The 27,375-nt window shown below is 41.0% G+C and overlaps 2 protein-coding genes across 5 annotated transcripts in view; one reads left to right on the forward strand and one right to left on the reverse strand.

Annotated features, from left to right (window-relative positions):
• The first annotated feature begins 907 nt into the window (after positions 1-907).
• On the forward strand, positions 908-16,736 carry LOC135077476 (GATA zinc finger domain-containing protein 14). Of its 4 annotated transcripts, none has more exons than XM_063972027.1 (9): positions 908-1,049; positions 1,158-1,432; positions 1,542-1,704; positions 2,461-2,638; positions 10,416-10,526; positions 11,245-11,443; positions 12,400-12,629; positions 13,415-13,511; positions 16,646-16,736. In XM_063972027.1, the coding sequence occupies exons 2-9, from the start codon at positions 1,194-1,196 to the stop codon at positions 16,695-16,697; spliced, it is 1,269 nt and encodes a 422-aa protein (XP_063828097.1). In that variant the 5' UTR covers positions 908-1,049; positions 1,158-1,193; the 3' UTR covers positions 16,698-16,736. The 4 variants fall into 4 exon arrangements, with proteins under 4 accessions (XP_063828097.1, XP_063828098.1, XP_063828095.1 ...); XM_063972028.1 differs by having other exon boundaries at positions 2,461-2,632; XM_063972025.1 differs by lacking the exons at positions 10,416-10,526; positions 11,245-11,443; positions 12,400-12,629; positions 13,415-13,511; positions 16,646-16,736 and adding exons at positions 3,619-3,671; positions 4,019-8,035.
• A 5,247-nt stretch (positions 16,737-21,983) lies between these two features.
• The window catches only part of LOC135077251 (uncharacterized), a 62,956-nt gene continuing 57,564 nt past the window's right edge, over positions 21,984-27,375 (reverse strand). Inside the window, exons 4-11 of the mRNA XM_063971789.1 lie at positions 25,232-25,447; positions 24,547-24,856; positions 24,279-24,509; positions 23,877-24,107; positions 23,609-23,839; positions 23,378-23,571; positions 23,241-23,326; positions 21,984-22,835 (exon numbers count right to left, since the gene is read on the reverse strand). Of these exons, the coding sequence (XP_063827859.1) occupies positions 22,615-22,835; positions 23,241-23,326; positions 23,378-23,571; positions 23,609-23,839; positions 23,877-24,107; positions 24,279-24,509; positions 24,547-24,856; positions 25,232-25,447 (1,720 nt within the window). The 3' untranslated portion in view covers positions 21,984-22,614. The remainder of the gene's footprint in view (positions 22,836-23,240; positions 23,327-23,377; positions 23,572-23,608; positions 23,840-23,876; positions 24,108-24,278; positions 24,510-24,546; positions 24,857-25,231; positions 25,448-27,375) is intronic.

A 27,375-nucleotide genomic window follows, 5' to 3' on the forward strand; every position in this document is an offset into this window, starting at 1 on the left:
AAACAATAATATGCCAAAAACAACATTTGCGAATTAAAAGTTTGCAATATGTTGCTTTGCCAAATGAGAATTTGCCAAATGAAAATTTGCGAAACGTTGTTTGCGATGTGATAATTTGGGAAACGTTTTTTGGCCAAACATTAGTAATCCAGCCCCCCTAGACAAAACGCACTTTTTGATCGAATCGAAAATCGAATCCGTCAAATTCCATACAAAAAAGGGGCTTTTCGACCACTTTTCGACTGGTTTGCGATTATAATGGCACTTTGTCTAGACCCACAGGTAAACTACATCATAGATCAGAGACAATGAGGGCTATCGTTTTTATACTTAACAGTTGGCACCCCTGGCGATTGACAGGACCTTACTCTACAGTGGCGCCATCTTGATGAGTGCAAATGCGATAGTCCTCCTACCACTTTAGCGCTCACAAGTTGGCGCCACTGTCTTCGCTACTAGCAAGTGACAGGACCTTACTCTACAGTGGCGCTAACTGGTGAGCGCTAAAACGATAGCCCTCATTGGTAAGTTTTCTTTACTTTACACTAATTAGGCAAAGAAATCATAGACTGCTCTCTCAACAGAACGCTGTGTTTTATTAACCCTAAAGCTTTTTAGGGTTCCTTAGACCCAGAGGGACCCTAATTCTAAGATTTTGTTGTTTGTCTTTTGGTTTTAAAAACATTAAATTACTCATACATAATGAAGGTAAAAAAAAACTTAAATTGCTCATCAATAGAGTTTTCTTTTTGGGCTGAGTAGGTAAATAAATGATTTGGAGAATTTGAAGACGATACGATACGGTACGATGTAAAATCTTTGGTTAAAATACGAAATAAAATTTCTGAACGAAACTTAGGCAAGGTAAAATAATAAAAAAAAAATACAAAAAAATGACAGCGTCAAATCTGAAGAAGCAAGCTTCGTATTGGTTTCTATTTTATTTTGGAAATTAGCTTGCAATTAATCAATTGGATGGATATTTATGTAATTAGCTAGTTAGAAATAAATTGTTTTCCGATAGTTAGTTACCACATACAATCATTCTGGTGAGTGGTGTTTGTGAATCAAAACATCTTGTGTGCAAATGTCGCTATCGATCTGCATTTACATCGACATTTAAAATGTGTATTTAGTGTTTATTTTTTTCGACAAAGGATTCCCAAAAGAGGACTTATTTGGACATCTACAAGATGGATCTGGCGGAGACCATGAAGAGCGTGCTGGCGAAGAGCACGGGCGGCTCGGGCGGCGCGGCGGGCGCCAGCAGTGCGGCGGCCCCGCACGGCGCCGAGGGCTACGTCACGGAAAAGCTGTACATGCTGCTGCAGCTTTATTTACAAAACAAGGGCTGGAGCCCCAGTATAGAACTTTTACAATGCTTTAGTGACCTCAAGGAATCTTCTATGCTTCCAAGTGCAGCTTATTTGCAGTAAGTTAAATTTCATTAGGATAATTTGTTCAGCTCCGTCGGTATATTCTAGAGAGTACAGATACATAACATTTGGTCATATTTTTTAAATGTATATTTTTATTTTCAGGATGATGGCTTCTAGAGTAGGTTTGGATACCCAAGGCAGACTGATACTTCGTGAAAATGGCAAAATCATCCTACCTTATGAACATTTTGCTAATGCTGTGATGTTAAAACACATGAATGGCCCGCATGGACTGCATTTGGGCCTAGAAGCTACAGTTAGAGCTGTAAGTATTACTTAGAATTGTCATGAATATCAAGATTTTAATTATTACGGAGACAGATTTTACTTCTGTAAAAGCACAAACATGCAAACAATACAAACCAGTAACTGCTTGGTGAACCTAAGTGGTTACTTTTCATTACAGTTGTTTCTTTGTAGTGTTGAAAAAATGTTACATGATGATTAATGATTTCTTGTGATATTTCTAATTGGAAATTGTTGTTAAAAACATTTTTATTTATGACTTTAGACATCCATTGGTTCACATTTTTTTTTAATGGTTTGAGCACATTTAAGTTTTTTATGCCTTGGTGGCCCATTTACATCTTTTATATAAATAATCTCTTTCTGTAATGTCTGTAGATTTGACAAAGATTGTGTGTATATAACCTTTATGGACCATGGTGAACATTAATATTTTCAAGAGGTTTATGATGAAGTATACGATTTGAGTGCAGACGGTTTCTGTTATTACTAACTTATGCTTTGCGAGTTCTATCTATAGTTGAAGCTTACAATAAAAGGAACAATATTTGCATCTGCTAAACCTGTAATAGAGAAAGTAGCACAAATCCTAAAAGTAAAATATTTTATTAGAGTTAATAGGAGGAACTTCCAACAATTAGAGCTTATCTCATATTTCTCTACCAAGTAATTGTACAATATTTACTAATCTCTCTGTATTGAAAAATACTAGTGTTGCAAATGTAGAAAAGAATTCTACTATTCTATTATAATAATACTCTTGTTATGTTTGCAGGTTGTGGAATCATACACAATAGGCCGTGAACAGTTTGGAATGGAGAAGGAATTTATAATTGAGGTTGTCCAAAACTGCCCCAACCCTGCATGCCGGTATTATAAAAATCAACTAGAGATGACTCAAAAATCAATACAACAGCATCTGTCGCAGCAGCCAACATACATCCCAGGTAAGGGTGCGTACACAAAGGCATATTCTTCTTCATATTGCATACAGATAAAAAGATTATTGCAACTAAATTGTTTTGCTATAAAGTTGAGATAAGACAATTCACCTATTAGAATTGTAGAATTGTAGTATTTGGTTTTAGTTGCAAGAATATTTTGATAGGATAACTTGTCTGTTCTACTGACACACATACTCATTTTTTGTATAAAGGCATGGTTTGATTGAGGGGCGAGTGTTGATGAGACGGATTTTTGCCGGGCCTTCAGACGGCTACATACCGAGCCTACGTCCGGTCATCAGTTGACATGGTAGACTGTAAAGTTGTATTCATGAACAAGCTGGTTACACATCATATTTGTGGAGGACCGGAACGGGAATCCGGCATCTACCTGATGCTGTACCGGGTAGAAATCGGCTCGTCAACAACCACCCTTATTGTTACTATGGCATGTGTGTGAAATCTTTTTAAATGAATTGATTACTTGCTCCCAATAAGCTAATTTTTTAAACATAACTATTATATTATGGAAGAACTTGTATCAGATTTTTCTAGATTGCTCTCCAAGGCTCAGAAACCGGTTTAGTTATTATAAAATATATTTGGGATTTCTTTTTTTTTTCGGATTAATTTTATTTTATTTATTTATTTAAATAAAATAAATGTTTCAACAGCATTGATTTGTACATATTATCTATTTGATAATCAGTTAAGAACTTTAAAATTGTATTGTAAGATTTTTAAGACCTTTACTAAAAACCAGTTCTGAGCCTTGGTTAGTTTGGCTAACCAAGGGTTGTGGGCGTGATCTTCACATAGTCATTTTATTAAAAAGATATTATTAAAATAGGAAATAATTGATCATATTTTTTACATTTTAAAAATTTAAATATTTAAGTTTAGTGTCTGAATAAAAAAAAATCGGCGCGAAGCAGTGCTACTACACTCATGCCATGGTTTACCCTGTAAACCTTCTGTAAACTTTACAGAAATGGTATCATTTATGGGAGCCAAGGACAACGACAATAATGAATTAGACTCGGTGAGTATCTATTGTATAATTTATATTATATATTTAATATGGAAACATTCAAGGGAAGATCTTAGTTGGATTGCCAGAGTGGAAGAAATGGTGTTATATTGATGGCACTTCCCAATTTGGTATCTGTTTGCTCTACTCTGCAATAGAATTTCCTATGATAAATAAAATTTGTAAATATCTAATTGTCAATTGCATAAACAGCAAGAAATGACTGAATCTTAAACTATTATTACTTGTTATTAAAGTTCCTTAACGATAAGAGTTGCATCTCAAACTAAATACAATAGCTAATAACATCATTTCTATAGAAAGTTCTAACTTGAACTAACAGCCATGTTCACTTACAGGAGTCAGATGCGTCATCCCAGGATTCCCAGACAGCTGATGCTGACAACTCAGACTCGCCACCGCCGGCTGCTCAAATGCAAGATCAGTCGCGATCAGATAATTGCGAAAGACCAAGAAATGCGAGGAAAACTAATGAATCACAAGGAGCTGCTGACGCTACAAATCCTCAGGACGATACATCTTTCCTTCGATATTTTGACAATGGCTCAGAAAGGTTTCGCTACGATGGAGACGAATACCATTATTTTGCAATAAATATTGCATCTCAATTGCGGAAACTTCCAGTAGTCGAAGCATTATCCTTGCAAGTAGCTATACAACGTGAATTAATTGCCGCTAGGTGTAGAAACATGTTCCCATATCTATTAACCAACACACCATCAATTCCAGATGTTGACATAAACCGTAGCTCTAACGTTCAAAGTGACGTTTACGTAAACCGAAACTACTCTAACGTACCAAGCGATGTTTTCATAAACCGTAACTACTCTAACGTACCAAGCGACGTTTTCATAAACCGTAACTACTCTAACATACAAAGTGACGTCCACTTTAACCGTAACTACTCTAACATACCAAGCGACGTTTTCATAAACCGTAACTACTCTAACATACAAAGTGACGTCCACTTTAACCGTAACTACTCTAACATACCAAGCGACGTTTTCATAAATAACGTACCACGCGACTTTTTCATAAACCGTAACTACTCTAACTTACAAAGTGACGTCCACTTTAGCCGTTACTACTCTAACATACAGAGCGACGTTCTCATAAACCGTAACTCTAACGTACAAAGCGACGTTAATGTAAACCGTAACTCTAACGTACAAAGCGACATTTTCATTAACCGTAACTCTAACGTACAGAGCGACGTTCTCATAAACCGTAACTCTAACGTACAAAGCGACGTTAACGTAAACCGTAACTCTAACGTACAAAGCGACGTTTTCATTAACCGTAACTCTAACGTACAGAGCGACGTTCTCATAAACCGTAACTCTAACGTACAAAGCGACGTTAACGTAAACCGTAACTCTAACGTACAAAGCGACGTTTTTATTAACCGTAACTCTAACGTACAGAGCGACGTTAACGTAAACCGTAACTCTAACGTACAAAGCGACGTTCTCATAAACCGTAACTCTAACGTACAAAGAGACGTTAGCGTAAACCGTAACTCTAACGTACAAAGAGACGTTAGCGTAAACCGTAACTCTAACGTACAAAGTGACGTCAACATGAACCGTAACTACTCTAACGTACAAAGAGACGTTAACGTTAACCGTAACTCTAACGTACAAAGTGACGTCAATATGAACCGTAACAACTCTAACGTACAAAGTGACGTCAACATGAACCGTAACTACTCTAACGTACAAAGAGACGTTAACGTTAACCGTAACTACTCTAACGTACAAAGAGACGTTAACGTTAACCGTAACTCTAACGTACAAAGTGACGTCGGCATGAACCGTAACTACTCTAACGTACAAAGCGAAGAAAGCGATACACTTTCAGCTCCAATTCGGACCGAAAATACTTCTGCACGTGATGCTTCTGACACTGAAACTGATACAGGTCCAGATCAAAACATCCAGACTGCAGACAGTCCTGACTCACTGCCTGATTCCAACACTGACACACTGATTCCAAATTCAGCTCCAAATAACCCTTCCGTTGCAGTAACCGACTCACGCCCAGTTACATACGCATATCCTGTAGACTATTCATTGCATGTTCCATTCCTTCCACGAGCAGTGGTTAGGGGTGTAGCCCTAAATGCACCTATCGACTATTCGTTATCGTTTGATGACGTTTCTTCATTTGAAGAAGATGAAATGCGCCCAAGTCTAAACATTCCTGTAGACTACACAATTTCGTTTTTAAGACCTAACCCAAAAGCGCCCAGCGCTCATAACAATATCAAAGTTCCATCTACAATCCCTCGCCCGCGACTGCCCTCTGCCCCATACATGAGGGTCAAGCCACCTTTCTTGCGTCGTTCTTTAGTTCGACAACCCCGGACAGTTTCAGCCCCGACCATGAATCCTATGAATGATGATTGGTATCCTACTTCAAGCGCACAATTTGCCCCCCCTCGTACATTTGTAAACACACAACTCGCGCATGCACACAATGTCCCTCTTACAAGGCCGTATTTTGCCTAACTGGCGACGCTTAAAGCCGCTTTAATATAATTGTACCTAATTTTTGGTCCACACAAGCAAAAATTTAAAGTTTTATAAGAAAGGGAATGAAGGATGAGGATATTTTTTTATTTGCATCTGTAAATAAAAAAGCGGAAATAAATACAACTTTTATGGTTCCTATGTGACTAGTCTATTTCCATACCAAAAACTTGAAAATAATAAGATTTTAGGATTCTTTGCCAGTGTACACTGGTGTTACACTGGTAGATCTCTTTACTACAAATGACAACTAATACTAGACTTAAAATAATATAATAGTTATATTATGATAGGTATTAGGACCAACTACACAAACAGATGCAATTAGATTACGTTTAGGCGTAAACTTGGTTAGTACCTGGTTTTAATTCATTACAAATATTTAAGATTAATTACAAGTGAGAATTGATTTATTCTACTAATTATTTATTTTAATTAAATGTTATTTTTTTATGTTTGGGTTATTTTTTTATTGTTATGAATTTTTAAGTAATTTTTATACGCGCATAAGATGCATGCGACGCACGCTTTTCGTGATTGTATAAGATCTTATAATATTCATGTACCTGGCCTAATGAATTTATAAAATAAAAGATTGCAATTGACTTAGTTTTCGAAAATAAGTGATTTATTGTAGTCAAGATTTTTTTCGAGATTTTAACACAAGTCCGTCTGTAAAATTAATGTGAAAATACATCGCACGTTCATAATCAAACCGTCACTATACGAAATTGGGAGAAATTGAGTTAACAACGCCATCCATCAGCGCTCTGCGAAAAGTGCATGCTGTAAAAATCCCACGCTTAAAGCTCAAATAGTTCGGCAGATATCACTAGTGTCGTTATGGAGTTTAATGGGAAAACCGGCATTTGTTGTGAGTAACAGTGACACGTTTTTAGTAGTGACGGGATCTGGACGGGCACGCCGTGATAGTTATGTAAACTCTGTGTTGAAAAACGTCATTTTTAGCATAAAGACGCTTTTACTCCAAAACCATAAGATAAGTCACAATAAAGTAATACGAAAAACGCCTTAAAACAAAAAGTGACAATATTTCTCTTACATTTTTAAAAAGATTGTTTATCACTTCGTAGAATATTGTGTTTATCCAAATAGTGAAATATTAAAACAACAAGAAAGATTTTTAAATGATTAAGTAGTTATAATTTTATCTAACAAAAATGCCACCAGGCAATCCAAACACTAGTAAAATCAAATAAATTATCAAGGTAATTACTACTTTGTCTAGCGTTTGTGGACTATGAAAAAGCCTTAGATTCGATCGAGATCTGAGCAGTGCTACAGTCTCTCCAACGGTGCCAAATTGACTATAGATACATCGAAGTGTTGAAAGGCTTGTACGAAAACGCCACAATGTCGGTTCGTCTCCAGGATCAGGACTCGAAACTCATCCAGTTGCAGCAAGGGGTGAGACAGGGAGATGTCATATCTCCGATACTGTTCAACACCGCCCTAGAAGATGTTTTCAAGCTTCTGAACTGGAGCGGATTCAGCATAAATATCAACGAGTACATAATCCACCTTTGGTTTGCGGACGATGTCGTAATCATGGCTGAGACTGTGGAAGATCTAGGCATAATGCTCGATGGCCTAAGTAGAGCCTCTCAACAAGTTGTCCTGATGAATGAGTATGAAAATGAATATGGACAAGACAAAAAACATGTCAAATGTCCATGTAGTATCCACTTATCTGGAGACTCTACACTCGAAAGTTTACTGACCTGGGACAAACAGTCCAGTTACGCAGGTCCAACTTCGAGAAAGAGGTCAATCGTCAATCCAACTCGGCTGGGCAGCGTTCGGGAAGCTGATGATATTCTAACGTCCGAAATACCGCAGTGCCTCAAGACAAAAGTTTGATCAGTGTGTGTTGCCAGTGATATTTTATGAATCTGAGAGGCCACCCAAAAGGTGATGGAGCGTGCGATGCTTAGTTAGTTTCCCTACGTGATTGAATCAGAAACGAGGAGATCCACAGGAGAACCAAAGTGACCGACATAGCCCGCAGAATCGCTAAAATCAAGTGGCAGTGGGCGGGGCACATAGCTCGCAGAGGTAATGGCCGCTGGATAATGATCCAGAATTTAAACCTACTTCTCTGAGCCTTTTTCCTATGAAAAATCACTATCTAGTTCGTAAGTTCATCGAGGTCATCAAGGTCTGGTTGTTTAAAGGCTGCCTGAACAAGAGAGTACCTTATTTTCCAAGAAATTGATTTATGTGATGTAATTTTATAGTAATTTCATGTGTGTAACGTATTTATTTCTGATCGAGAATTTACATTTATTACTGTTACCATTGGTACCACTTAATCCAAATTATTAAGTTTTAAGTTCATTAAAATTACTGATTTTTTTATGTTAGTTTTATTTAATAATAATCATTTTTTATTTTTTCATCGTCAAATTTATATGAAAATAGAGACATTTCTACCGGAATTAATAATACAACATTAACACGTTTTTAATTGAAAACTGTCACTGTCTCAATTTTAGTGGAAAAGTGACACTATTTTTAGAGAAACAATTAAATATTAAATAAACCATTATGATAATTTGATAGATAATTATATTTCCGTAAAAGCCAAATAAGCCACTACTGGTCTTTAACAAAAAACAAAACATTTAATAGCATTTTGCTCATTTTGCAAAGGTTTTAAAATTTGAGCATTTCAAATGCTTTTCCTGAAAAATCGACTTTTTTGTATAGTGACAGTTTGATTATGAACGTGCGACATGTAGAATGTAGGGTCAGCTACATGAATTTCACCAATATTTTATTTTCATATGTTATCAGTGGATAGCATATGAAAAAAAAAACTAATTTAAGTAATGATATCTCTACGAAACATATTTAGACCGCTATAATAGGTCTAATATAATTATATAAATACAGGACTTATCGATAATATTGGTTAATGATTAGTATGATTGTGGATTTGGGCTAGTGTCCAATGCAAAAGCTGGGTCTGCTGACATTTACCATTGACAACATTTCACAATTTTGACCTATGAAAAATTCAATAAGTATGTAGGTACAATGGTGACCATTACTGTTATCAGTAACTGATAACTTTTTTGAATCAATGTGATTTGTTGATAACTTGATATTTTTAAAAGCATTTATACATTTCATTAGATGATTTTTAGATGTATTTCCATTTTTTTTCTATGTTACATTAGAGCATTACAATAATGTTCAAAATAAATTTTAACAAATTATATTAAGACGAAAACTAAGAAATTAATTTAATTTTACAAGACCATTGCTGTGATTTATTAATTGCTTTCAGTTGTTATTTTGTTTAATGTAATCTATTGACCATCTAATGGTTAAATTAACTTTGATGAAATGTTGTCAAGTTAATAATGCTGGGATTTATAAAGTAAAGCGTGCCATATCGGTGTTATAGTATAAGAATGTATGATCACTTATGATAACGATAGTACTGAATAAACACTTTTCATGATTGACAGTACTGTTTTACTTACCTGCATTTAATCCTCTGATATTGCAGCACTCCCAGCCATCTGAAGTGTTGACAATGCTTAAAGATGTTTTCGGAGACCTAGACTTCTCAATGAAAGTTCAAAAGTAATTATCACAAATATATTTTTCATAAAAAACTTAAATGTTAGAAAGTGTGTAGTATCTCGGAAAACTGCTGAAGCATGATTGTTTTAGCATCTTTTTCTCGAATCTTTGTCAGCAATGGATATTATTTGTTCCAAGGGTTTTGTTTTTGTAATTTTTTTTCTTGAGTTAAGTTAGATTGTGTTTACCTGTTAAGTTAAAATTTCCTGCCTGCGAATCTGTTCAACTCAGCATACGCGAGCGTATACCAAGTGTATTCCTAGCTTATAATTGAGCATGTTACTGGGATGTTATTGTGAGCATGTGTGTCAGTATCAACATACAGGATGAACCGTTTTGCGTTTGCGTGGCTGTTAAAGCCTGGTCCGTGAGCACGTAGAATTTTGTCCAATGACCCCAAGCTACCCATCCTTATCGCTCGCGCGTAATTATGTTGCTGTCGCGCTCGCACACTCACTGCGGGCGCCCGTCGCACAGTCGCGACAGCAATATAATTACGCGCGAGCGATAAGGATGGGTAGCTTGGGGTCAATGGACAAAATTCTACGTGCTCACGGACCAGGCTTTAGTTCATGTGCGAATGTTTCAGACGCGGGCGCGCCCAGCCTGTCGGACAGCCAGGCGGTGGAGCGGCTGCTGCGCGGCTCGGCGCTGGCGCAGGACTACCAGCTGCCGCTGGCGCCGCACCTCGCTGCTCTCAGTGAGTTGCTAAGTAAAAATCTCTAGTTTTTATTTTATTTTTACTTTATTAATATTAAATAAAGACTGTATTATCTGTTTACGCCGGTAGCATACTTCTATCAAAACTTTTTGGACAAACAACTTTATGTTCAGTGGGCTTAGTGTGAGTTTACATCAAACGTCCTCACTAGTGAGCGCGTTAAAAAATATATGAAAATAATAGTTCTTGAAAGTTTCCGCTAGGGGCGCTGTACAATCCGTCATACATTTAATATCAACGTCATATTTTTTTTACGCGCTCACTAGACGTTCGATGTAAACTCACACTAAGCCCTCATGTGTAGGCGTAATTATTTTTAACATTTTTATATACCTTTTTTTGTTTTCATTAAGACTCTCCGCAGATTACACATTTTTGGTCGGCCGATAGTTATTTATATGAAGAAATAGGTGTAACGTGCGCACTTTCATACATGTTCAACTGATTAACAGCCCGACCGAACTATCGGCGACAAAAAGTCTGTAATCTGCAAGGACTCAAAATTTCGTACTAAAGCCCGGTCCGTGAGCACGTAGAATTTTCGCTCGCACACTCACTGCGGGTGCCAATCGCACAGTCGCGACAGCAATATAATTACGCGCGAGCGATAAGGACGGGTAGCCTGGGGTCATTGGACAAAATTCTACGTGCTCACGGACCAGACTATACAAGTCGTAAACCTCGCTTCTCTTTCCAGGCAGCCTGACGGGCGACAAGAGCGACCGGCGCTCTCAGGACAAGCTGTCGCAGCACCAGCAGATGCTGCTGCACCAGGGCCGCTCGCTGCACGGCGCGCTCGACAAGTACGCGCACTCGCGCTCCGCCTCGCAGGCCGGGCTGGACTCCAAGTCCAAACACCACTACAGTGACGAGCATAAGCTCACGGACTTTTTAAGGTGAGTACTATATCGGCGTTTGTTTTCTTAATTCCCAATTCTTAAAAAATATTATGTTGATATGAACGTTAGTTTTTTTCATTTACTAGTCACAGTTTGTTTATAAAAGCTAGTTTGCATATTTTATTCATATAGCCTATTGAGAACCAGAAGAAAACATTCAAAACACTATTTTCATTTAGTTTTTTGTTACCATATTCAATAGGAATGTTGAGTGGTAAGTAAAACTAGAATAACAAAATTTAACTTATAATTCGGTCAGTTGTTAAAAGGCGTTGCAAACAAACGTATTTGACTGCAATCGCACCTGATGTTAAAGTGAGAGACAGTATTGGAAGTATACCTAATAAAAGGTAAACACGGTTTATTGACGTCCACACGGACGGACAAGGCACAGACCACAGAGACTGCTGAGTTGCATAGACAAAAGTATAAACTTTTTAATTAAGGCAAAGGGCGGTGTTTACATAAATCCTACAGACAGTCTAGGCTGCCCTGTCAGTGCTTATTCATTTTAATCGGCCCGGACTAAAGTGTTCGGGAAAGACATTAGCAGGTAGCGAATTCCAGTCCCTAGCTGTTCCAATTATAAAATACTAGCTTTCCGCCCGCGGCTTCGCCCGCGTAGAAATTTGTCTGTCACAGAAAAACTTTATCACGCGCGTCCCTGTTTCAAAAATCAGGATGAAAACTATCCTATGTAAGGACATAGGATAGTTTTCATCCTGATCCTGATCCTGATAGTTTGAGTCCCGAGAAAGGTCTCGGGACTCAAACTATCTCTATGCCAAATTTCATAAAAATCGATTCAGTGGTTCAGGCGTGAAAGCTAGACAGACAGACAGACAGAGTTACTTTCGCATTTATAATATTGGTATAGATTTCAATGTAGGTATTTACTGACGACACTAGTTTTGTAAGCGTTTCCAATCCAATCACCATTTATTTATCCTCAGAGCGAACTTGGAGAGCCTCGAATCACTATCGACCGGCGGCGGCGGGTCGCACAGCTCGTCCACCGCAACATCAGCGACGGCGACGGCGACGGCGACGGCGGGCGCGGGCGGGCAGGAGCGCGTGGTGCGAGCATTCGCCGAGCTGGCGCGCAACCTGCAGCGCATGCGGCCGTGCGTGCGCCCCGCCATGTGCAAGCCCTACGGCAAGCAGAGCGAGCAGCTGCAGAAGAGTGAGACTTGCTTCTTTAAATGTTTTATTTTGTCTTAACTGCAATAAGAATGGTTACGTACAGCAAAGGACAGAAACAAATGGAAATCCTTAGAGGACGCCTTTGTCGAAAGACAAGCTGTTAAGAGGAGAGATAAGTCGAATGCCGAGAATACTATTTTAGTTTAAATGATTTTTTCTTACCTCTAGTTATAATTTTTAATATTATGTTTAGTTAAATAATTTAAAAATTAACAGCAATAAAGGCTTATTTTTTTATTTTTAACTGCAACATGGAAGCTCTAGGTGAAAGCTATTTTACCTATAGGTGGTAGAAGCTACGGCAAGCAGAGCGAGCAGCTGCAGAAGAGTGAGCCTCGCTTCTTTAGACTTTTTATTTTCTAACAACCGCAACAAGGAAGCTCCAAGTGAAGGCTATTGTATTGGTAGACGCTATAACTAGCAGAGCGAGTGTCTGCAGAAGAGGGGGTCATTTTTCTGATTCATTTTTGTTTTGAAAGGCACGGGGAAAGTTAAACTTGGCGGGTGTCTTTTATTAACTTTTCGATGTCACAAGGTTGACAGTATGTATGCCGCTACCACTAGTCATTATGAAAGTCAGTGGGGGAGGTCTATGTTCAGTAGTGAACGTCCTGAGGCTGAAATTATGATGATGACGATGAAACTGTTTTTCTTAACCGCAACGAGGATTTACTTATTTAATTTTAATTATTAAACATTTTAATTAATTAAAACGTTTAAAATACACATTCCACTATTAAATTAAAACCATTATTATTGTTTCAGTATTGTTGGACACCATCCAATTGGTGCAATCGCTTCGAAGCTATTTACCACCCCCTCACATTCAAGTGACTTCGTGGAAGAATGACGACAAACTGCGGTAAGTATTCACAAAATCTTCATAGTTTTTACATCTTCTGTAATATAACTTTCAGTGAGATTTATCATATCAGTGAAAAATAGCTTTTATTTGGTAGAATTTCAATACTATTTAATTTTAAACAAACCATATCGATAGTGGAAGTATCAATTAATGTAAGGGACATTTTGGCCAAAATGAGTTATATATACCAACGCATTCAGAATTTTCGGCTCTATCGATTGGTATACTTGAAATGTTGATATCTTTAAAAAAATGTCCCTTACCTTAAACATTTTTAGTCGTCTGAATACGACTTTTGGGGAAACAAATGATTTAAAGGACGTAAATTCCTTTTAATAATACAATTCAGCCCTTACCCTAAACTGTTGGTTTTAACTTTTGAACTCATTGAACCTTACTTCATTTAAAATTTTTTGATTTATTATAATTAGGCCCTTACGTTAATATGCATATAGGATATCAATTACTTTTTTTGGTGGTGATATGCATTTAATGCCTCCAACTCCTACTGCACTTATGAACACTAAGTTGTCTTGTTTCTATCTTTTTTTCTGTTCATTTTTACGCAGTTGGGTTTTTGACCGAGGGGCTGAAGGCTCTTCAGAAGCTGTTCAATTCCGTCATTCTCGAAGGAAAAACGCCTACGGTATGGCACAGAAGTGTGGTGACACTCTTCTTCAAAAAAGGCGACAAAACCTTGTTGAAGAATTATAGACCCATCTCACTTCCGAGCCATGTCTACAAGCTGTTTTCGAGAGTCATTACGAATCGTCTCGCTCGTAAGCTCGATGACTTCCAGCCTCTCAATCGCTTTAGTACACCACATACATACGCCACGGCAGATTATACAGAAGACCGAGGAGTATAGTCAGTCACTTTGCCTGGCGTTTGTGGACTATGAGAAAGCTTCGATCGAGACCTGGGCAGTACCTACTACAGTTTCTCCAACGGTGTCAAATTGACTACCTATATCGATACATCGAAATGTTGAAAGGCTTGTACGAAAACGCCACAATGTCGTTCCGTCTCCAGGATTAAGACTCGAAACCAGTTGCAGCAGCAGACAGGGGGAACTGAAAACTCCGAAACTGTTTCTGGACTGGAACGGATTCGGCATAAATATCAACGGTGAGTAAATAACCCACCTTCGATGCGCAAACGATATCATAGCCATGGCTGAGACCGTGGAAGATCTAGGCACAATGCACAATGGCCTGAGTCGAGCCTCTCAACAAGGGGGTCTTAAAATGAAACATGGACAAGACAAAATCATGTCAAATGTCCGTGTTGCACCCACTCCTCTAAAGGTTGGATACTCTACACTCGGCAGTTGTTGACACTTATATACCTAGTACAAACAGTCCAGTTAGGCTGGTTATAGTGTCACGCGGACCGTCCAGTGCGGATCCGCTTCACACAGCCGATCTGTAAACTTCGAGGAAGCGTTTTAGAGTAATGCGGTCCGCAGGAATCGCTCGCTCCCTATCAGTTCATACAGATTGGCTGTGCGGAGCGATCCGCACTGACGGTCTGCGTGACACTAAAACCAGCCTTAGGTAGGTCTAACTTCGAGGAAGAGGTCAATCGTCGAATCCAACTCGGCTGGCAACGTTCAGGAAGCTTCGTGATATTCTCACGTCTGAAATATCGCACTGTCTCAAGACAAAAGTCTTTGATAACATATGGATCTGAGACGTGGTCGCTTACTGTGGGCCTCATAAGAAGACTCAAGGTCAAAGGCGATGGAGCGTGCTATGCTCGTAGTGATTGAACCAGAAATGACGTGATCCGCAGGAGAACCAAAGTGACTGACATAGTCCGCAGAATCGCTAAAATCAAGTGGCAGTGGATGGAGCTCGCAGCTTGCAAAGCTGATGGCCGCTGGGGCAGAAAAATTCTTGAGTGGCGACCACGAGCTGGAAGACGTAATGTGCTGCAGACCCCCACTAGGTCGACCGACGATCTGGTGAAGGTTGTAGGAGGTGCCTGGATGCGGGCGGCGCAGGACCGGTTGTTGTGGAAATCCTTGGGGGAAGACCTTTGTCCAGCAGTGGACGTCATTCGGCTAAAACGAACGAACGATGATTGAAAAAAAAAACCTAACTGCGTAAAAATGAACAGAAAAAGATAGAAACAAGACAACTTGTTCACAAATGCAGACGTAGGCATCATCAGTGACTAAATGTTTTGTTGGTGATGTGTATTTGATGCCTCCAACTGCATTTGTGAACACTAAGTTGTCTTGTTTCTATCTCTTCTCTTCGTTTTGTTAATGAATACTCGAATGCAACCTCTACTTACATCAGGTTTCAATGTTAAAATTGTCAAGTTACAATAATATTACTGTCGTGTTTATTCTTAAATGTACCTTACAACATACATGACATTCCATACTGTGAAATTTCAACATTGTAAGGTACAGTCAAGCTCGTTTTTTTAATGTAAGGGACATGCTATCTTTTAAACTACCCATTTTTCGAAAATTTGGCGTTTATATTATGAAAGAACAGAAAATTCTAAGAAACTTTGCCATAGAACCTATTTAAATCGTAACATCACATAAAAAGATATTGAAGTATAAAGAAAAAAAAAATCGTTTTTTGGCTCTCCTGAAAAGTCGTGTTTTGTCCCTTACAGTAATTGATATTTCCACTATCGATATGTCTGAAATTAAATCGAACATGTTTTTGTTTTATGGATCTAAAGGTCTTAAGTAGTTAAGTAGATAACTAATTTTTAACTTAATTTTAAGTTTATGTCCAAACATCAAGCTTTTGTTTACTATGAAACTGCTTGTCAAAACGTGTCAAGTAACAAGCCCCGCCCACCAACTTACCCGAAAAAATAAGTTGAAAAGTTACCTACATAATGAGGGTTATCGTTTTAGCGCGCACCAGTTTGCGCCACTGTAGAGTAAGGTCATGTCACTTGCTAGTAGCGAAGACAGTGGCACCAACTGGTGAGTGCGAAAGTGGTAGGAGGACTATCGCATTTGCACTCATCAAGATGGCGCCACTGTAGAGTAAGGTCCTGTCAATCGCCAGGGATGCCAACTGTTAAGTATAAAAACGATAGCCCTTATTACTTAATACGTGTAAATCAGCGTTAAGAGAGCTATACCATTGTTGCAGCTCAAACAACATGGAGGAGTTGGAGAGCCGTAAGATAGTGAGCGGCAACTAGCCGGGCGGCGCGCGCCCCCCGCCGCCCGCGGGGCTCTGCTCGCCCTTCGTGCCGCGCCCCGCCCCCCCGCGCGCGCCCGAGCGCGTCGCTGCCCCCGCTGCAGCCGCCCCTGCCGTCGAAGAGCCCGTCGCGAGGACGCAATAACTGTAACCGTTAGCCTAGTGGTGTGTCCACACTAGGGACAGAGTAAATACAAATGAGTAGGTCATCTTCATAGAAACGCATCGAGCGCGAATAAATTTTGTCAGTGTGTGCGTGCGCGCCGCATACGTATTGGCGCGCTCACATACAAACCGCGCTCGATGCGTTTCTATGAAGATGACCTACTCATTTGTATTTATTCTGCTAGGGATGTTATGGATATGTAATGTAGTTTCGGTTATGGATACGGATATAGGATTAATATTATACCGGTTTCGGTTACGGATATTTTTTTATTTCGGATATCCGAAAGTTTTGGTTACGGTTACGGATATTTGTGCTTTAGAATGAAATTTGCAATAGTTGTCCAACACGGTTCAGTGTTCATTGTGTCCAAAAAGTAATAAAAAAATAAAAATTCATACTAGATGGCATCATAAAGCTAAAGGCTGTTATGCCTTTACATATAATGCTATACAAAAAACAATTTACATCCGAAACTTTTGAATCGGTTACGGTTACGGTTACGGATATCCATAACATCCCTGGTCCACACTGGGCGCACGGGTTCGCGCGGCACACTCGACATCCTGCTCACTCAAGAGCAGGGTGAGTAGGATGACCAGCGTGCCGCGCGAGCCCGTGCGCCCAGTGTGGACGCACCATAGGACCATAGACTTTTTGTCGACGAATAGTTGGGTCGGGCTGTTAATCACTGTATGGACATGTATGGAAGTGCGCACACTTTCTTTCAAATAAAAAACTATTCTATTCTATTCACATTGGTATCGGCCGATTCTTCATATCGGGCCCAACTATCGGCCGACTAAAAGTCTGTAGTCTGCGGGGAGTCTTAAGTGGGCAATTTTGATTACTATTATCATGGCAATGCGGATAAAATTAAAAACAATACTAGTTTCAAATTCTCGTCAAAAATTGCCCGCGTAAGAGCACCTTACATTTCTTCGCTACAACATCTATAGGGCATTCAACACCAAAAACTATGTTTCATTCCACAGCGCGAATGTATCGTAAAAAATTTCGTTCACACTAGAATCGACATTGAATACATTTATTTTGTTATTTCTACGGTACCATTCGCGCTGGATTGCATAAAACAAGTTGCATGTGTAGGATTTTATCCTATCCTTGGATACCTTTGAAGTATTCTGGTAAGAACTGGTATCTCTTGAAAGCCGTGACTTGTAAAATTTAATAATGAAATTAGGCGGTCAAGCGGAGACCGGCGCGGCGGTCCCGGCTAGTGCGGAGTCGCCACTCCTCCAGGCGAGGGCTTAATTATAATCCTTAATGTAACGACGTAAGGTATAGGCGTCTAATATTAAATCCTGTGTGTATCTTGTAACGTTGTTCGGGTTACTTCTGTCTGAAGCACAAATTGGGAGTCCAGTGTATATTTTCGTTTACATTTTCGGGTATACTCGCTTTACTTGTTGGTGTTTGTTATCTTTTACATTTTTGCTTTTATTCTTTAGGTACACTATATTTTATCTTATTTTTCTGTTATATTTCATACGAGACCAGTATGCTATTTTATCGCTTTTGATGTTATGGATCTTATAGGATAAGATATTTCTTGGTTATTATTACGTACGATTACGGTTCGTCCTAGTTACGATATGTTTAATCTCAGTTTATTGTCGTAAGTGCATTATTTACACTGTGATAGAGGTGTAATAGATGTAGGCCTGAGCGAAGTCTTGACACGAATGTAACATATTGGAGTAATATTATTGTGTAGTGAACTTGGGTTACGTACTAAGCCCCTGACATCACTGAATCATTGGAAATAAAAGAGTATTTTTATGATAATGTTGGCATACTCTGATGTGAGTGCGTGTAAGACATGGCCGCTAAGTTTCTGGCAGGGACCTCTTGAATTGACAACTGTTACGTAAAATTATGGCGGTGAACAGTTGTTACGGGTTACGCGTGTCAGATGCTAAATTAAGAATTGATTTATTAAAACTAAAGGGCGATCCATCAGCGTCGCCATGTTTAGAATGAACTATTAATGGTTTATATGTTTTTATTGATGTGTGTATGTAAAGAGAATCCGAAAACACCTTAAGTAACCCTCTGGTCCCTGGTTTCTAGCCATAATCATTGTGTGCGCGTTTGTTGTGGATCGCCATGTCTTGTCTGCGAGTGGTAGGATGGATAGTATCTCATTGAAGACTGCAATTTTTCACGTTGTCTTAGCTAATGTTGCCTGTGAATGTATTTAATTAGGTTCGGTAAGTTATAGGCGGAAGGCACTGCATGTTGAGTAATATTTGACATATAAAACGTAGTTGTACTTGTATTGAATAGGTGTCTATCGCACACATTATAAATACGAAATTGCATTTAAATTGTCAGTTTACACGTTGGCAATGGTTGTGTTGGCCTACGCCATGTCTAGTGCCAGTATGAATATTGTCGCAACATGCAGTGTGAGGATGGTCAGAGGTTAGTTCCTTTGATCAGTTAAGTAGTTCGCAAGATATTTGATGAACCGTGTTAGTTTCATTCGACGTAAACATAAAAAAGAGAGTTTCAGAATACCTTTACATTCTTCCAAAGCAATACAAAAATTAAAATGTTATTGTTTGCCTTCAACGTAAAGCTAAAAAGGTCAATGAAACTAACATGATAAATGTACACATAAAACACGACTTGCTACTTCCAAAACATCACGAATGTGAAATAATGAACTATCTTCATAAGTTTGTTAGTGCAATAATAAGGCAAAGCCTACTTTAAAAATAAAATTTTGTATCTTAGTACTATAATTCTAAATTATAAATAAAATTGATTATCATCGCGTTAGAGAGGCGTGAAAGGTTGTAATGTATCTTATAAGTATTTTTGTCGTGGTCTCTGTTTATTTGATGGTTTGTTGTGTTAATCTAACTTTTTATTGTACGACTTTTGTAAACTAAGTGCAGCTTTCAACGTTTCGTGCATTATCAAAAATACGTTTGCCTTGTATTTGATTTGTTTATTGGGCGTAATTAAGGACATTGTTATTTTGTAGGAGTACCTATTTTGTGGTATAATATCTGTATATCCAAATATGTAACGAGGCTATTACGTTTTCAACTACAACTAACAAGTCGAACGATGCGCGCAGTAGTATAAGGTTGATTGATATGTGTAACCGTCAAACACTCTCGAAGAAGTATTATAAAATTCCAAAAGAATCTCTCTCTCTCTGTATTAGTTTAAGCTTTCTAGTCAAAAACGATTTCATTTTTTCAACATTTTTATTGGATAACATGTTAACATGAGAATCATTGATATCTGGCGTAACTAACATACCTTAGCATCACTCTATTTACTTTTTATTGCCTTGGATTTGATGAAAATTCATTTTGAACAGTAGGTGGTCATAGATTTTTTTAGGTTTAGCGAGTGTCAAGTATTTCAAGCATTTTTTACATATTTTCAAGCTTGATTCGTATTATCTATTTATTTATTGACAAAATGATCTCATAAATTGACTTAACATCGTAATATTCATTTTTTCATAAAAGCTAGAATATCATGGTTATCATGTTCGAGAGAAATATTCAAAATTATTTATAGTGTTTTATCAGAATCCAATATTACTTTATTCAATCATTACATTTTATTTCCTTATTTATCTTAGTTTTTAGATTTGACATTACCTTCTATTTATCTACTTACGTAATCGTCTATAATCCAGTTTCCTATACTATTTTGCTGTAATTAAATTAAAATTAATGTTATCAAACATTTTGGCCCCTGTATCCTGTGATATGTTTATTTTAATTATTTTGTTTAAAGCAAAACACATTATTTCTAGAGTGATGACAATTTACACAGATGTGTAGTGACTTCCAGATTGCTGAGAAAATAAATCTCCCAGTACGTTAAGTTATGGAATGATGTTTGGCCTTGCCATGTAATTTATTTGCCGACTTATAATATTTTATTATCTTTATCATATAAAAGTGGAATTTTAGTGATCGAAGTGCTTAGAAATAAATGATATGATTAAAACTATGTCTTTTCTTGAAGCCATATCAAAGTAATAAAACTTATTAAAACTAGCGTGTCCCATGATTAGGTGAGAAATAAAATCGCAACAAAAGGCATTTTTAAAATCTTTATTTCCTTTTACATATAAATAATATGAAAATTTACATTAAATGACATTTATATGCTTAAAATATGAAATATATTAACGAAAAGCACCTTTATCTAAATTTCAATATTTAAAATGTAAGATCTCATATAAATGACTAACACACAACACGTAGCTAAGATTACTTAAGATTTATTGAATCACATTCAACATAATTGGAATGATAAATCGGAGATAAATCCAGTCCATGAAATCCCTTAATACATTTATGCACAAAAACTGCAAACTCAGTTCATAACATACTAATTTAACATGCAAACTCTTTACTATTTTGTTCTAACAAGAAAAGATTGAGTAATTATTTATTTACTGTATATGAGATTGGTACCAGAAAAACTGGAGTTAACTTATTTTCCTTGTAACATTTTGTCTTATACGAAATATAATAGTAAATTCGTAGCAAACACTAGTAAACGTTGAACAATAATTCAGTGGTGCTATTTACAGTGCGACACAACAATGCGATAAATCGTTATTAAAATACGAATTCGATGTCAGTACGTGTGCGCTTACCGTCATCATATTCAATGAGTCTTATTTGTATCGTTTTGCATTAATATATTTCCATCACAAGTTATCTCGATGAGTACAAAATTCACGAGGTAGTCAGTAGTATTGTATTTGTGGATGAAAAACATAACGATAAATAACGTAGTTTTTTTAATACACCAAAAGAATTAATTGGTTCCGATAACAATCAATGTAATACATAATATGTTCGTTCTTTACCAACGCTCTGTAAACACATCCCTAATATACAATAGCAGTCTGTTTTAAAATAATGTAATATTTGTATTGTATAGCCTGGTAGGTTTAGTCACTAATTTTCCTATAACTTACGGTTGGTTCACGGGAGATGATAACATTTCGTACATAGCGTAAGTATGAGTATTAAGTACTTATTTACCTTGATAATTCAGGCATGCGACTGACCATCTCTAAATCGGTAGGAGTAGCCGTGGGATAGATAGGTTTACTTCTGAAGAGTTCAATGGCTTGTATAGTGATGCGTGTATCATCAGTGGAATAGTCGCAGGCCAGATGGGCTTACTTCTGAGGAGCACATCAGTTTCTTCGGTGTAAGTCGTTAGGCGATTAGCCGTACTTTATCTGGGCTCGTTTGGTGAGGTGCGTAATGAGTCGACCGGCCATGGGCTACATAGGCTTACTTCTGAGGAGCTTGACATCCTGTTCAATAGCGTGGGTGTCATAAGAGGAGTAACAGCGGGCTTACTTCTGACTTTTGCGGAGTGTACCGGCTTGTTCGTAGACGTGTGTCATCAAGGCAGTAGCCACGGGATAGTGAGTCTTACTTCTGAGGAGTTCATCGGTGGTGGGTGTCATCAGTCGAGCGAGCAGCCACGGTCTAAATGGGCTTACTTCTGAGTATCTCATGGTGCGTCCAGACTGGGCGAATTAGCTCGCGCGGCACGCTGGTCATCCTGCTCACTCAAGAGCGAAATGTTGAGTTTGCCGCGCGAGCAAATTCGCCCAGTCTGGACGCACCATCAGAATATTTGGCGGCAGATGTGTCTTCACGGGTGTAACAGCGGGCTTACTTCTTCTTTTTCTTACGAATTCGTTGCTAGTCCTGCGGCCGGATCAGTTGCCAGGTTCGATGGGCGCCGGTTGGAACACGTAGACGGAGTCGTCGAGCCAGTAGTAGGCCTGGGCGAAGTCTCCCTCGCACAGGTAGGGCGCGCGCGCCCACGCCCTCAGCGCCCAGCCCGCGCTTCGCATTTGTTCGACTAAAGCCGTCGCTTGCTCCTCGAAGCCGGCTCCAGTTACGCCCAGTCGCTCTTCGGGCTTGTGGTCTGCTGTCACTGTAAGCACATATCGAATTGTGGTTAGTTACTATCCAAATCAATTTTAATTTTTTTTCATCCAAACAGGTGAATCTAGTGGTCAATTACAGCCACTTTTTGTATAGGATTGGGATCTAAAAAAATATACTAAATAAAGATTCAACTACCAGGTGTTACAGTTTGTATGAAGAAGTGATAATTGTCTTTAGTTATCGATGTAAATCCCGCACCATAATCACCCAGGATTGGGCATGCTTTGTTTCCATGTGTAATGTTTGTGACATCAATTAACGAGAGTAGGTACATGGTAGCAGAGCAGCACGACGATCGACGAAGATCCTGTACTTCTAGAATAGAAAACTGCAACATCCAACAGGTTCTGCTTAAAATCCCATTGGAGCTGCTTCGAGTTCGAGTTTTTACCTTCGACGTAGGGCTTGTAGGGCAGCACGAGCGCCAGCAGCAGCAGCCCGCCGGGCGCGAGCGTCCCGCAGCATGGAGCGCGGCCGCTGTGCGCAGCAGGTCACAGCGCTGAGTGTCGCTCACCTTCGACGTAGGGCTTGTAGGGCAGCACGAGCGCCAGCAGCAGCAGGCGCGTCCCGCAGCATGGAGCGCGGCCGCTGTGCGCAGCAGGTCGCAGCGCTGAGTGTCGCTCACCTTCGACGTAGGGCTTGTAGGGCAGCACGAGCGCCAGCAGCAGCAGCCCGCCGGGCGCGAGCGCGGCGCGCGCGTCCCGCAGCATGGAGCGCGGCCGCTGTGCGCAGCAGGTCGCAGCGCTGAGTGTCGCTCACCTTCGACGTAGGGCTTGTAGGGCAGCACGAGCGCCAGCAGCAGCAGCCCGCCGGGCGCGAGCGCGGCGCGCGCGTCCCGCAGCATGGAGCGCGGCCGCTGTGCGCAGCAGGTCGCAGCGCTGAGTGTCGCTCACCTTCGACGTAGGGCTTGTAGGGCAGCACGAGCGCCAGCAGCAGCAGCCCGCCGGGCGCGAGCGCGGCGCGCGCGTCCCGCAGCATGGAGCGCGGCCGCTGTGCGCAGCAGGTCGCAGCGCTGAGTGTCGCTCACCTTCGACGTAGGGCTTGTAGGGCAGCACGAGCGCCAGCAGCAGCAGCCCGCCGGGCGCGAGCGCGGCGCGCGCGTCCCGCAGCATGGAGCGCGGCCGCTGTGCGCAGCAGGTCGCAGCGCTGAGTGTCGCTCACCTTCGACGTAGGGCTTGTAGGGCAGCACGAGCGCCAGCAGCAGCAGCCCGCCGGGCGCGAGCGCGGCGCGCGCGTCCCGCAGCATGGAGCGCGGCCGCTGTGCGCAGCAGGTCACAGCGCTGAGTGTCGCTCACCTTCGACGTAGGGCTTGTAGGGCAGCACGAGCGCCAGCAGCAGCAGCCCGCCGGGCGCGAGCGCGGCGCGCGCGTCCCGCAGCATGGAGCGCGGCCGCTGTGCGCAGCAGGTCGCAGCGCTGAGTGTCGCTCACCTTCGACGTAGGGCTTGTAGGGCAGCACGAGCGCCAGCAGCAGCAGCCCGCCGGGCGCGAGCGCGGCGCGCGCGTCCCGCAGCATGGAGCGCGGCCGCTGTGCGCAGCAGGTCGCAGCGCTGAGTGTCGCTCACCTTCGACGTAGGGCTTGTAGGGCAGCACGAGCGCCAGCAGCAGCAGCCCGCCGGGCGCGAGCGCGGCGCGCGCGTCCCGCAGCATGGAGCGCGGCCGCTGTGCGCAGCAGGTCACAGCGCTGAGTGTCGCTCACCTTCGACGTAGGGCTTGTAGGGCAGCACGAGCGCCAGCAGCAGCAGCCCGCCGGGCGCGAGCGCGGCGCGCGCGTCCCGCAGCATGGAGCGCGGCCGCTGTGCGCAGCAGGTCGCAGCGCTGAGTGTCGCTCACCTTCGACGTAGGGCTTGTAGGGCAGCACGAGCGCCAGCAGCAGCAGCCCGCCGGGCGCGAGCGCGGCGCGCGCGTCCCGCAGCATGGAGCGCGGCCGGCTGCAGCGGTCCAGCAGGTTCAGCATGCACACGCAGTCGAACTGCTTCGTGCGCCACCAGTCGTCCACGTCCAGGAGCCTGCAATCACAAGCGAAAGGTGTAATACACATTTTTTATTAGTTGGCAGGCCCTTTTCCACTACTTCCACACGCCTCAAATACCGCTTTTTTACGTCGGGAAATGCTTGGCCCATTACGACTCTGCCTGTCAGAAGAGCGTAGCCACTAAAATCCGACGGTGTCCGCCGGAGTACAATGAGCCGCGAGTTATTGTCCTAACTTGGACATCCGCAGCTTCGTCTCATATGGCTTGCTCTTGAGTGAGCCTCTCCAGCTTCAAGGGGTCCATCAATCTCTTTCTCCGGTGCTATTCTATAGAACGCCACAAATAATCAGTAATGAACGCGAGCGAAGCTGCGAAAACAAGCTTGTATTTTAATGGTAAGTAACTCACGTGTATCCTTTACTCAAGAGCGTCTTCCGCATGCTGGCCGAGATTTCCGTCGCGTACTTCTCCCCGTAGAGGTGCGCGAAGCGGCGGCTGACCTCGCCGTCGCCGGCGCCGACGTCCACCAGCGAGCCAGAGCCGTCGGCGCAGCGCCGCGCCGCGCGCAGCATCGAGCGAGCCTGCGCCTCGGATAGCACGAACATGGAGCCGCGGCCTAACCAGCTGGAATATTACAATCTAATAAGTAATGGTAGGTCATTTTTATTGGAATACAATTGACCGATTTCTTGGCTATATAGCCAGTCCCATAATACGAGGGATCGCAAAATTTTTAAACAAACTGTTTCAAAATTGACTAGACTTTTAGTAGGGCTATTTGTGTTAACCCTGCTCTAGCAGGAAGATACAGATACTGTATCTAAAACGATATTACTCAAGTCATTATAAAGTCTCTCTCCAAAGAAATACAACTCTGTAAAGTGCAGAGCTAGTAATACCGCAGCGATCGCGGCCGTAGCTCACATACGATGAGTGCTGCTAGTACAACTATTAATTTTCTTATCTAACTTAATTGTCGAAACAACAAAGTCGACTCGATGTTTGAACCTTCTAATTTGAGGAGGGTAACTTCTTTGAAAGCTATTTGTAAGGCAGTCGCGGCGGAGCTGGGCAACAATAGCGCAATTATCCACTACCGTTGGTCGTGTGGTCGGAGGTGTACCGCGTCGGGGCGCAATTACCCGGGATTAAACACAAAGCGAGCTGGGCCCGGGGCCGCGCCGGGCCGGGCTGGCGGCCGGCGCGGCAAATTGTGCGCCCGCGGCGCCCGCGCCGCCGACGTCTTCATCGCGCCCCGGGCAGCGGCGAAAGTGGATAATGAGTAGTAAATCCCGCTCTCATTAGCCGAGAGCGAGCGTCGCGCCGATCGATACGAATTCGTCTTCGCCGGGTAAAGGGATAATCGCGGCGAGGCCCGAGCTCTGTTATTAGCCGTAGTACCATATATCACGCGGCGCATTTCCCGGCCCCCGGCGTCCGCGCCGCAATTACCGCACCGCAAACAGCGCACTCGTACGGTCACAATACCCTATTAGGATAACCTTATAGGCGTAACGACGATTTCTCAGCAGAAACGGAATTTTGGAGGTAATTTTAAAGGGGTATTGCTCGACTTAAAGAAACCACTCAGTATTTCAAAGGAATTCATTATTATTACAAGCGGTATGCATAATTTTATATTGGCATTTTGATATTAAATATCGAAATTCCTGCACGCTGTCAAGATAAATTCTAAAGTTCATCCAACACTTTCGATTGAAAGCTTTGAATTATAAAGTGAAAAATTTGAAAGTATACTTTTTATTTGATTGTGAGGCGATATAGACAGTTAAAAAGACTCCATGCAATATAAAGCACTTAATTGTAGAAGATACAAAGCATTGAACCTTGTCAAAGGAGTTCGTGCTTTCAGGTACGGGTTCTCAGAATTTCTCGTAGTCTCATCTTCCACAAAGCGGAACTAATAATAACGCGAGTATCGATCATTATTGATAGACAGATTGCGCGCTATAACTCTCCATTGCCAGAAGTGAATAACAACATTTTCTGACAGACGAGTCTTCTTTTCTTCTGTCATCTGCAATTTTATTAAAGAAAACGGATATTATGATTAGCCTTCAGATAAAGACCGTTCTTTTTTCCGACAGGTCATAAAGCATGGTCTCCATAAATAACTATGATAAGACTGGTAAGACATAGTGTTGATGTTTTTGTAATTCACAGTCTTTCGAAAATATACTTACGAGCAAAAGTATGGAATCACGCCGTTGTGTTTGGTTTCGAGCCATCTTAAGAACTGAATGTATCTAAAGTATCAATTTAAAGTACAAAACATTACCTTTAAAATGGTACAAATTTTATTTATCTTCTATTATTCATTTAGTTCTTACGATCGCTCGGAACAAGTATGGTGATTCCATACTTTTGCTCGCGAGTGTATTAGGTGTATGTTAGATTTTGGGAATCTAACATACACCTAATACAATTAGTATTAGGTGTATGTTAGATTAACACCTAATACAATTAGATTAGTAAAAATTGGGTCAGTCACTCACTGGTCATTTTTGTAGAGTCACGTGGAGACTTATGCC

The sequence above is a fragment of the Ostrinia nubilalis genome, chromosome 13, assembly GCF_963855985.1.
Source record: "Ostrinia nubilalis chromosome 13, ilOstNubi1.1, whole genome shotgun sequence".
Taxonomy (NCBI): domain Eukaryota; kingdom Metazoa; phylum Arthropoda; class Insecta; order Lepidoptera; family Crambidae; genus Ostrinia; species Ostrinia nubilalis.

Coding starts and splice junctions, on each gene's coding strand:
- LOC135077476 (XM_063972025.1), top strand. CDS start 1,194: ATGGATCTGGCGGAGACCATGAAGAGCGTGCTGGCGAAGAGCACGGGC. Junction 1,705..2,460: donor TAGAAGCTACAGTTAGAGCT/GTAAGTATTACT, acceptor TTATGTTTGCAG/GTTGTGGAATCATACACAAT. Junction 3,672..4,018: donor ACAATAATGAATTAGACTCG/GTGAGTATCTAT, acceptor GTTCACTTACAG/GAGTCAGATGCGTCATCCCA.